Raw genomic sequence first — 12872 nt, forward strand, 5'->3', positions numbered from 1 at the left:
GAAGGCTGCCTGGTGAGCTTGGGACACAGGGAAGCAGAATTTCTCTAGGACCGGGCACGTTCTGTGTTTACCGGAAGTCCCACACCCGCGGATCCCGGCCCGCAGCAGCTCTCTGCTCCCAGACCCGGTGAGAGAGAGACCCAACCGCCTGGTCAGGTGGGCACTCCTGAGGCTGCAGAGCGGAAGAGACCACCAACACTGCTCACCCCTGCCCACATCCCTGGCCCAAGAGGAAACTGTATAAGGCCTCTGGGCTCCCGTGGGGGAGGGCCCAGGAGCGGCAGGACCCCTGCCTGAGACACCGCCGGAACCTGATAGAAACAGACCGGATAAACAGTTGCACCCAAATCCCGTGGGAGGGAGAGCTAAACCTTTAGAGAGGCAGACAAGCCTGGGAAACCAGAAGAGACTGCTCCCTGCACACACATCTCGGACGCCAGAGGAAAAAGCCAAAGACCATCTGGAACCCTGGTGCACTGAAGCTCCCGGAAGGGGCGGCACAGGTCTTCCTGGTTGCTGCCGCTGCAGAGAGCCCCTGGGCAGCACCCCACGAGCGAACTTGAGCCTCAGGACCACAGGTAAGACCAAATTTTCTGCTGCAAGAAAGCTGCCTGGTGAACTCAAGACACAGGCCCACAGGAACAGCTGAAGACCTGTAGAGAGGAAAAACTACACGCCCGAAAGCAGAACATTCTGTCCCCATAACTGACTGAAAGAGAGGAAAACAGGTCTACAGCACTCCTGACACACAGGCTTATAGGACAGTCTAGCCACTGTCAGAAATAGCAGAACAAAGTAACACTAGAGATATCTGATGGCGAGAGGCAAGCGCAGGAACCCAAGCAACAGAAACCAAGACTACATGGCACCATCGGAGCCCAATTCTCCCATCAAAACAAACATGGAATATCCAAACACACCAGAAAAGCAAGATCTAGTTCCAAAATCATTTTTGATCATGATGCTGGAGGACTTCAAGAAAGACATGAAGAACTCCCTTAGAGAACAAGTAGAAGCCTACAGAGAGGAATCGCAAAAATGCCTGAAAGAATCGCAAAAATCCCTGAAAGAATTCCAGGAAAACATAAATAAACAAGTAGAAGCCCATAGAGAGGAGACACAAAAATCCCTGAAAGAATTCCAGGAAAACACAATCAAACAGTTGAAGGAATTAAAAATGGAAATAGAAGCAATCAAGAAAGAACACATGGAAACAACCCTGGATATAGAAAACCAAAAGAAGAGACAAGGAGCTGTAGATACAAGCTTCACCAACAGAATTCAAGAGATGGAAGAGAGAATCTCAGGAGCAGAAGATTCCATAGAAATCATTGACTCAACTGTCAAAGATAATGTAAAGCGGAAAAAGCTACTGGTCCAAAACATACAGGAAATCCAGGACTCAATGAGAAGATCAAACCTAAGGATAATAGGCATAGAAGAGAGTGAAGACTCCCAGCTCAAAGGACCAGTAAATATCTTCAACAAAATCATAGAAGAAAACTTCCCTAACCTAAAGAAAGAGATACCCATAGACATACAAGAAGCCTACAGAACTCCAAATAGACTGGACCAGAAAAGAAACACCTCCCGTCACATAATTGTCAAAACACCAAACGCACAAAATAAAGAAAGAATATTAAAAGCAGTAAGGGAAAAAGGTCAAGTAACATATAAAGGGAGACCTATCAGAATCACACCAGACTTTTCGCCAGAAACTATGAAGGCCAGAAGATCCTGGACTGATGTCATACAGACCCTAAGAGAACACAAATGCCAGAAAAAGAAAGAGAACTTCAGACCAATTTCCCTTATGAATATCGACGCAAAAATACTCAATAAAATTCTGGCAAACCGAATCCAAGAGCACATCAAAACAATCATCCACCATGATCAAGTAGGCTTCATCCCAGGCATGCAGGGATGGTTTAATATACGGAAAACCATCAACGTGATCCATTATATAAACAAACTGAAAGAACAGAACCACATGATCATTTCATTAGATGCTGAGAAAGCATTTGACAAAATTCAACACCCCTTCATGATAAAAGTCCTGGAAAGAATAGGAATTCAAGGCCCATACCTAAACATAGTAAAAGCCATATACAGCAAACCAGTTGCTAACATTAAACTAAATGGAGAGAAACTTGAAGCAATCCCACTAAAATCAGGGACTAGACAAGGCTGCCCACTCTCTCCCTACTTATTCAATATAGTTCTTGAAGTTCTAGCCAGAGCAATCAGACAACAAAAGGAGATCAAGGGGATACAGATCGGAAAAGAAGAGGTCAAAATATCACTATTTGCAGATGACATGATAGTATATTTAAGCGATCCCAAAAGTTCCACCAGAGAACTACTAAAGCTGATAAACAACTTCAGCAAAGTGGCTGGGTATAAAATTAACTCAAATAAATCAGTTGCCTTCCTCTATACAAAAGAGAAACAAGCCGAGAAAGAAATTAGGGAAACGACACCCTTCATAATAGACCCAAATAATATAAAGTACCTCGGTGTGACTTTAACCAAGCAAGTAAGAGATCTGTACAATAAGAACTTCAAGACACTGAGGAAAGAAATTGAAGAAGACCTCAGAAGATGGAAAGATCTCCCATGCTCATGGATTGGCAGGATTAATATAGTAAAAAATGGCCATTTTACCAAAAGCAATCTACAGATTCAATGCAATCCCCATCAAAATACCAATCCAATTCTTCAAAGAGTTAGACAGAACAATTTGCAAATTCATCTGGAATAACAAAAAACCCAGGATAGCTAAAGCTATCCTCAACAATAAAAGGACTTCAGGGGGAATCACTATCCCTGAACTCAAGCAGTATTACAGAGCAATAGTGATAAAAACTGCATGGTATTGGTACAGAGACAGACAGATAGACCAATGGAATAGAATTGAAGACCCAGAAATGAACCCACACACCTATGGTCACTTGATTTTTGACAAAGGAGCCAAAACCATCCAATGGAAAAAAGATAGCATTTTCAGCAAATGGTGCTGGTTGAACTGGAGGGCAACATGTAGAAGAATGCAGATCGATCCATGCTTATCACCCTGTACAAAGCTTAAGTCCAAGTGGATCAAGGACCTCCACATCAAACCAGACACACTCAAACTAATAGAAGAAAAACTAGGGAAGCATCTGGAACACATAGGCACTGGAAAAAATTTCCTGAACAAAACACCAATGGCTTATGCTCTAAGATCAAGAATCGACAAATGGGATCTCATAAAACTGCAAAGCTTCTGTAAGGCAAAGGACACTGTGGTTAGGACAAAACGGCAACCAACAGATTGGGAAAAGATCTTTACCAATCCTACAACAGATAGAGGCCTTATATCCAAAATATACAAAGAACTCAAGAAGTTAGACCGCAGGGAAACAAATAACCCTATTAAAAAAATGGGGTTCAGAGCTAAACAAAGAATTCACAGCTGAGGAATGCCGAATGGCTGAGAAACACCTAAAGAAATGTTCAACATCTTTAGTCATAAGGGAAATGCAAATCAAAACAACCCTGAGATTTCACCTCACACCAGTGAGAATGGCTAAGATCAAAAACTCAGGTGACAGCAGATGCTGGCGAGGATGTGGAGAAAGAGGAACACTCCTCCATTGTTGGTGGGATTGCAGACTGGTACAACCATTCTGGAAATCAGTCTGGAGGTTCCTCAGAAAATTGGACATTGAACTGCCTGAGGATCCAGCTATACCTCTCTTGGGCATATACCCAAAAGATGCCTCAACATATAAAAGAGACACGTGCTCCACTATGTTCATCGCAGCCTTATTTATAATAGCCAGAAAATGGAAAGAACCCAGATGCCCTACAACAGAGGAATGGATACAGATGTGTGGTACATCTACACAATGGAATATTACTCAGCTATCAAAAACAACGAGTTTATGAAATTCGTAGGCAAATGGTTGGAACTGGAAAATATCATCCTGAGTGAGCTAACCCAATCACAGAAAGACATACATGGTATGCACTCATTGATAAGTGGCTATTAGCCCAAATGCTTGAATTACCCTAGATCCCTAGAACAAACGAAACTCAAGACGGATGATCAAAATGTGAATGCTTCACTCCTTCTTTAAATGAGGAAAAAGAATACCCTTGGCAGGGAAGGGAGAGGCAAAGATTAAAACAGAGACTGAAGGAACACCCATTCAGAGCCTGCCCCACATGTGGCCCATATATATACAGCCATCCAATTAGACAAGATGGATGAAGCAAAGAAGTGCAGACCGACAGGAGCCGGATGTAGATCGCTCCTGAGAGACACAGCCAGAATACAGCAAATACAGAGGCGAATGCCAGCAGCAAACTACTGAACTGAGAATAGGTCCCCCGTTGAAGGAATCAGAGAAAGAACTGGAAGAGCTTGAAGGGGCTCGAGACCCCATATGTACAACAATGCTAAGCAACCAGAGCTTCCAGGGACTAAGCCACTACCTAAAGACTATACATGGACTGACCCTGGACTCTGACCTCATAGGTAGCAATGAATATCCTAGTAAGAGCACCAGTGGAAGGAGAAGCCCTGGGTCCTGCTAAGACTGAACCCCCAGTGAACTAGACTGGTGGGGGGAGGGCGGCAATGGGGGGAGGGTTGGGAGGGGAGCACCCATAAGGAAGGGGAGGGGGGAGGGGGATGTTTGCCCGGATCCCGGGAAAGGGAATAACATTCGAAATGTATATAAGAAATACTCAAGTTAATAAAAAAAAATAAGTGGACAGATATGTAAGAGTTAACATAGTATTAAAGTACCAATAGTTTAACTCTCAAAATATAATATTCAAGTTAAAATACAGATTATTTATATAGTGTTTAAAGACTCCTCAAGAAGCTATCTATGTTGCTTACTGGCAGATATATTTGTAATAAGAACATATAAAATGAAGAAATTTTGAAGAAGAAAGGGTAGAAGAATGGAAAAAAGGAAACTTTACATGAATTTGCCATATTTTATTTTTTCTTTTAAAAGAACTTCAATTATTATGGCAAAGTAGTAACATTTATTAAGTCTCTGTAGTAGTGATGTAGATATATTTATTTGCTTGTGTTTTAACTATTTCAGAATCATGGCCCATGAGATGGCTTAGTGGATAAAGGCTCACAGGCCCAAAGGTGGAAGGAGAGAACCAACACTTGCAAATTGTACTCTGACCTCAACATTCATTGGTGACACACAAATAATAAATGTAAAAAAGTTCATCAAATACATCAGAAAAGATTATCTTAAAAATATTTGGTAGAATTTCTTCTAAAATGACAATCACTTACAGGCCAAGATGGTGGGACAGAAGTTACTTCTGGAGTATGGAAATAAGCAACACCATTATGGTAAGTGTAAGGGTATCCAGTCGAAGTGGTTAGATACATTGTTCCAGCAGCTGGCATTATACTAGAACCTAAAGCAAGTAACGAAGGATAAAAAAAGTGTTTAATTTAATTTCATGAACAGGTAATTTCTGAACACATTTTGGAAAAATATTTTAGGGTTTCAATATGGCTACGGTTAAAAAGTAAAATATTTTAAATTTTATGTATTATGATATCTTTGAAGAACCCATTTTTTAAAGTACCTCAGAGCTTTTATTAGATTATAAGGATTAAGTAAAAAACAAGGTAGGTAAATATCAAAAATCATCCACTTCAGATTCTAATACCAGTCTAATGGAACAATTAATATTACTCTTATTACCTAATTATTTTTATAAATATACATTATAAAATTTAAATACTTTATTTTTATTTATGAGAACTGATTGGCGTTTTGCCTGGATATGTGTCTGTGCAACGGTGTCAGATCCCTTAGAACTAGAGTTATGGGCAGTTGTGAGTTGTCATATGAGTGCTAGTACTTGAACACAGTTCCTCTAGAAGAGCAGCCAATGTTCTTAATCTCTGAGCCATCTCTCTAGATCCCTAAATTATGTAATTGAGAGAACCTGAAAACTACACATGTTATAATAAAGTTCCTAATATCTTAGCTGGACTTACTTATAAAAGTTCAAAAATGATGGAGGCAATGAAGTTGGAAAGATTCTATTTTCCTAAAGGTACTTTGGGTTCACTTCACTAAGTTTTTGGGTTTATTCCCAGCATCATTTATTTATGTTATGAGTCTCTTTTGTTTCTACCTTCCCTTTGGTTATGACTTCTGCTATTATAATCATGACTATAGTCCTTGATGCAGTTATTCTAGGATCCCCATCTCCTTTTCTAGTTCAGGACGTATATACACACAGACACATGTATACAGAGAGATAGATAGATAGATAGGTAGATAGATTTGTGTGTGAGAGAGAATTCTGTATGTGTGTGTGTGTGTGTGTGTGTGTGTGTGTGTGTGTGTGTGTGAGAGAGAGAGAGAGAGAGAGAGAGAGAGAGAGAGAGAGAGAGAGAGAGAGATTGATTGAGGTGAAATAGGTGGGTCTTTATTGCTGTTCTATTTACAACAGCAAGGCAAAGGAATCAGCCTAGACATCCATCAACTGATGAATGGATAGTGAAATGTGGGTACAAATACACAGAATTTTAGTCAGCTACAAAGAAAATGAAATTACAGAAAAATTCAGGAAAAAAATCTATGAGATATGAAAAATGCTATACTATGTTAGATAAACCAGATTCAGAAAGGCAGATAATGGTTGTCCTCTCTCTTATTCCAGCTTTAAATGTTTAGATGTGGGGTGTGTGTGTGTGTGTATGGGACATATGAACAGAAAGGGGTCTGTGTGAAGGGAAAAAGAGGTGCTGAGTAGACCTCATGCCCAGAAGTAAATAGACAATGAAAAAGGAACTCAATGGCATCTTATAGATTTATTTTGATCTCATATTAACTTGTTGGGGCATTAAAAATATCTTGTCTTTTGCTTATATATTATGGTTTCTGACTCTGTTTTTATGAGTTTTATTCCTGTGTGTCTGGTGCTTTTTCACTCTTTTTACAATAATGTTTTTTAAAATTGTCTGTATTTACCCGTTGAAAGAGTGGGAGGGAGGGAAGGAGGGGGAGAAAAAGAGAGAGATAGGACAGATATGAAGTGTAGAGCTGGATGATTGAGGAGGATCTGGGTGGGGGAGGGTAAAAAGTGATCAGAATATACTGTATGATTTCTTTCTTTTTTTTTTTTCTTTTTTTCGGAGCTGGGGACCGAACCTAGGGCCTTGTGCTTGTTAGGCAAGCGCTCTACCGCTGAACTAAATCCCCAACCCCAGTGATTTCTTAACAAAAAGAAAATGCTATAATGATACACAGTACTTTGTATGCTAATTAAAAATAAAATATTTTTCTTCTAAAATGTTGTTAATAGAATATACTTAATATTGTTCAGGCACATTTCTCCTATACCCTAAAACTAGGTATTTTAATTTTGGTAAAATATTTATATGAGCACAAGCTTTGCTAAAATAAATTTATTACAAATAGGTTATTTAATAAAAGGTCTATAGGGGTCTAATATTTCACAAAAGGACTATGCAAAATATTCAAAAATACATTAGTTCTCAATACATACGAGGAATCCCTACTTGTTGTTTTCTTATTGCTGGACCAATGTTGAGTTTCTTATCCTTGTAATTAAGTTTTTCAGCCTAAAATAAAGGAAAAAAATCCGTCATTTTGACACAGTGATTTGTAAAAACCAGTGACAAAACCCAGTATGAAATTAACAGACATTGTGTGACTTTTCTTTGTTTTTTAAAATATAATGTTTTATGGATTGCAGGATGGCTTCAAACCTGATATCTGATCCTTTTCCCTCTACCTTTCAAGTACTGTGATTGTAAGCATGTGCCAAATTGCCTGTTTATGTGGTATTGGGAATTAGTATGCTACAAGTTGATTCAAATAATCTATCTTTATTTTGGTTCTACAGCTATGAATCCAGGTAATGCAGTATTAATCATTAGTTGCTGGTTGTGTATTTGCAACTTATATATTCTCTAAAATTTATTTGCAATTTCTGAAGCACTATTTATAGTTACTTCAAGGTTATAGTAGACTTGTACAGAAAAAGTGAGCAGTCTAACACAGAAGTACCCACATAAGATCAAAGTGATGATTTTATTCTTGTTCCAGCTATGATATTATAATCAAGTATCCTTTTAGGTATTCTTTTCACATATGTGCTTTAAAAAAATGGCTTCCAAGTATTGGAGCACTAACTAGTGCTCTTAAGCACAAGAAGATTGTCATATACTTTATGGAGAAAACATGTTGACATGCTTATAATTCAGGTATGGATATGGTGCTATTGGCCATAAATCTTATGTTAATGATTCAACAATTATTAAATATAGTATCTATTATAGCTTGGATATGAAGTGTCCATCCTCATTCCAATAAAGTATACTGAAAGATCCAATCATAGGAGGTGATCAGATGGTAAGGGATCTGACTTAACAGATTACTTATGAATTGATAATTTGATAGCATTATTGGAAAGTGATGGAAATTTTAAATGTAAAGCTTAGTTGAAGGAGGTAAGTCATAGGCCATATGCTCTTGACAACTACAGCTGATTGCGGATCTCTTCCTTTGTCTTTCTCTGCTTCCTGAGCATTCACTAACCAAGAATGTTATGCCTTCTCCAAGACCCACTGCTACAGAATCATCTAGCTATGAGCTGAAACCTGTGAAACCATGAGCTAAAATAATCTTTCCATTCTTAAATAGTTTCTCTCAGGTTTTTGTGAGAATACAAATTATTGCTAATATAACTTCTTTAAATAAAAACACATAAAACCAGGTTATAAGTTAACTTATTGGTGGCAATAATATTGTGACTAGAGGACTTTTGGTATCATCTTCAACTAGGAACATCAGAAGTTCAGTATTCACTAATTCAGTATCTATTGTGACTTTATAGAATATAAAACTATTAAAGATAGGAATTATGATATTAATAATATATATTTAAACTACTTTTTTCTAAAAAGGTTAAATGTTATACTTGCTATAAGTTAAAAGCTATCAAAATAAACTACAGGCTACAGCCATTTTATTAACGAAAATTCTTGGATTATGTAAAGTGTTTCAAAGGAAGTAAATAATCTAAGGTAATCTTATTCTAGGAGTCTACACTCTTAGTGTTTCTAAGGAATTAAAAAGCAACTATGCATCATAGAGATATATTCTTAAACTACTAGTTTAAGCAAATAAAGCACACTATATCTTTTTTATTGGTTTGTTCATATTTTAATATATAAAGTAAAATTTCTTTTGCTTAGAATTAGGTGCTCCCTAATAATATAGAAAAAGGATGTAATAATATAAAGAAAAATAGTTATGTACACATGATATTTGTCTTCCACATATAGTTCTTTCTTTTTTACTATTTGCTTCATTAAAAAACACACATCATTATTAATTGATTCATTTTATAATTTGAAAAAGTGGATTTATGCATCTCTTACTTTTCTCCAAAGAATCTTAACATATGTTATTTTATTTGTATATTCCCTGGTATTAGAATGTGTTGCCTTGTGGATGGATAGAAATGTACTCAGAGTAGAAACAAGAGACTTCTGAATGGAAATTGATTGGAGTCATCCCCCTTCTATTCCCATGAAGTACAGCATTATGTACTTCACAAAAAAGAAACTTCTTTCTCCTTCCTTCCTTCCTTCCTTCCTTCCTTCCTTCCTTCCTTCCTTCCTTCCTTTCCTTTTGAGTTTGACAATATAAACCTGCTGAAAAAGAAAAACAGACAAACAAAACAAAACAAACACTAACACTAACACTAAGAAGGAAATCTGAAAATGTTTGGCCTTGCTGATCAGTAACATGGTATAGACAAAATACATGGCAATTCTAGCACTGTGTATATTTTCACACTTGAAAAAAATTGTTAGTGCTTAAAGTGCAGCGTCTTTGTGAGCACAATCTCAAGATATAGAAACTGACATAGGAGCTGAACAGTGAAGAGTGTTCTTTTATTATGAGCAATTACATTAAGCACACTATATCTTAACTACCATCCTCTTGTAATGATTTGGAATGACTTCAGACTGTTTTGTTTCTTAGAGACCAAGGACAATCTTAAGATATATACAAAAATGCACAATGCACACACATATATACATATATAGATATTCACACACACACACACACACACACACACACACACACACACACACACACACGGATCACTGTACTTGTACTATTCCATTATAATACCATAAAGAATTAGTTTCAAAGAAATACATTCCTCACCAGAAATTAAATACATGGAAAGAACTTACCTCTTGTAAGATTTTTTGTGCATCTTCTTGAGTTTCAAAAGTGATGAAACCATACCTAAATAAATGCATTAATTATTACCATTTCCTTAGAGCATTAAACTAAATTTTATTTTGCAGTTCTGGGGATCGAACCTAGGGCATGCGAGTTTTTTTAAATCACTAAACTATATGCCCTAAACCTGTATTAACATTTTTACTTCTAAAATATTGGCCACTGTAGAAATAAAATAAGCCTTTCTGTATGTTACACCAGCATGGGAACCATAGGTTAATCCTGTCATCCTTGCTTTTCAAAGTGAAGGGGACTGAAGGAATAGAGAACTCAGGAGCTTTCAAACAGTTTTAGCACTGAGATGCAAGCACGTCTGAGCTAAAGACTGGGATATGACAGATTTCAGACCAGAACAATCATCTTTGATTTCTCTCTTATTTCCCCCTCTTCCAGGTTGTGGATGAAAATCAAGGCCTTATGCATACAAGGCAAGTGCTCACCACTGCATGCATCTTTAGCCCTGTAATTTCCTTATAAAAACAAAACAAACAACTTATTAAACTCCAAAACCTTGCATTAGATTAATCAAAGTAGAAAATGTATAAAACCCACAAATTTTGCCTTAGAGTAGTCAAAGTAGAAAAATGTCAACAATAAAATATTTTAATACAAAATTTCTAATCCTTGTTGTATAGATCTTTACAAATCCATCATTTACTATTTAATTATTGCTACAATTTATTGTTACAATAAAATACTATGACCACCAGTATATTTTCCAAGCAACAGCAATAAAAATACAACCCAGATTAAAAAAAATTCTTGTATTTAATTTTGACATGCAAATAACCCCAGCAATGAGGAAGCATAGGAAAAAGAATTAAGTTCTTGCTCAGTCTGGGAGACACAGCAAGACTGTTTTCAAAGGTTTAAAAAAAAGAAGGAAAAGAAAAACAGATACATGTATGATGTACATTATACCCAAAAGCTAAACTCTAAAAAAAAGAAATAAAACACAGCTACCAACTATGAGTGCTGTTTAGACAGTAAACTCCTGTTAATAATGTTAGATATCATGATCATCATTTTACAACTCATAACTACTGTACCATAGTATTTTTTGTTTACTGTTTGTTTACTTTTGTGCTGGAGTGGAAAGGTCCTCATACATTCTCAGCAAATGCTCTACTTTCTGGCTAATCACTAACACCAAAGTAACTTTTGTTTTTCAAAGAAAGAAATTTCTCTTCCCTGTTTGTCCAAATACTTTTACATGGAATCTGTCTTTTTTCCAGTGAATTATTTTTGGGATCTTTGTTGGGAATCACATGATGTGTGAGCTTATTTCTGGGTCTTCTATTTCTTTGGTCTTTGTGTCTGCTTTTGTGCTCAGAGTCTTATTTATCTATAATGTCTAGGGTTCATACATGAAGGAAAGCATATGATATATGCATTAAGACTGACTTAATTTGCTTAACACATTTCCAGTTGCATTAATTTCCCAACAAATAACATGGCTTCATTCTTTATGGAAACTACAGTTTCTTTATCTCTTTTCAGTATATAAGGATTGCCTTCTTTCTGCACCACTTCCAGGATTTATCAGTCACTGTCATTCTGATTGACATAAGATAGAATCTCAATGTAGCTTTTATTTGTATTTTTCTGATGACACAAGGTTAAATATTTTCCTATACATTTATTGGTCAATTGTAATTTGACTTTGAACACTGTCTTCTCATTTCATTGGCTCTTTTATAGAGTAGATTGCTTTCTTTTGGCTGTTTAATTTTTTTTTGTATTTTCTAGGTAACAGTCCTGTCTGATGTATAATTAGCAAAGATTTTTTTTTCTTATTCTCCAGACTATCTCTTCGCTTGATTGTTTCTTTTGCTGTGCAGAAGCTTTTGAATTTAATGAAATACCAGTTGTTAAATTTTGGTGTTATTTCCTGAATGACTACAGTCCTATTCAGAAAGTGCCTGCCTATGCCAATACCTTGAAATGTTTCTATTGGTTTTAGTTTCAGGTCTTATATTACTAAGATGTTTTATTATTTGGGGTTACATTTTTATTTTAATTTATGCACATGAGCCTTGAATGTGCACACCTGTGCTCAGTGTCCTAGGAGGCTAGAAGAGGGTGTGAGATCCTTTCAAACTAGAGTTATAGATGCTTGTGTTGTAGGAACTGCTCTGGGAGAGCAGCAAGTGCTCTAACTAGCCATCTCTCCAGCCCCATTCTAATCATCTTTTAGAAACAAGTTTAGTCTTAGTTTCTTCGTTGTTTTTTTCTGTATCTCACTGTTGCTGTTACACACTGGCTTATTTTTTTTAATATTCTCTTTGTTATGTTGTGTACAAATTTATGATTTCTTCCACTTTCCCAATTTAGTGGAATGCAAGCCTTAAAAATGTCCTGAAATGGCTGAAATTTATTTATTATCTGTTGCAATCTCTTCCGTTTTAAATCTAACTTTGTCAATTTGGGTCTTCTCTTTTTTTTGTTAGCTTGGCTAAGAGCTTATGGATCTTGTTTCTTTCTAAAACACTGTTGTTGGTTCTTCTCCCCCCACCCCAATTTCCATTTTATTAATTTCTG

The 12872-nt window shown here is 36.6% G+C and overlaps 1 protein-coding gene across 12 annotated transcripts in view; it reads right to left on the reverse strand.

Moving 5' to 3' along the window:
• Boll (boule RNA binding protein) overlaps positions 1-12872 on the reverse strand; it is a 129162-nt gene that overhangs the window by 102282 nt on the left and 14008 nt on the right. For 10 of the 12 annotated variants that reach the window (XR_015628851.1, NM_001432510.1, NM_001432509.1 and 7 more), the window contains 3 exon segments: positions 10280-10334; positions 7552-7627; positions 5312-5439 (listed from right to left, as the gene is read on the reverse strand). Coding sequence is in view for 11 of the 12 variants with exons in the window: in NM_001432510.1 (NP_001419439.1) it covers positions 5312-5439; positions 7552-7627; positions 10280-10334 (259 nt within the window). In the remaining variant the exon portion in view is untranslated. 12 annotated transcript variants of the gene reach the window in all.

This window comes from Rattus norvegicus, chromosome 9, assembly GCF_021556685.1.
Source record: "Rattus norvegicus strain SHRSP/BbbUtx chromosome 9, alternate assembly SHRSP_T2T, whole genome shotgun sequence".
Taxonomy (NCBI): domain Eukaryota; kingdom Metazoa; phylum Chordata; class Mammalia; order Rodentia; family Muridae; genus Rattus; species Rattus norvegicus.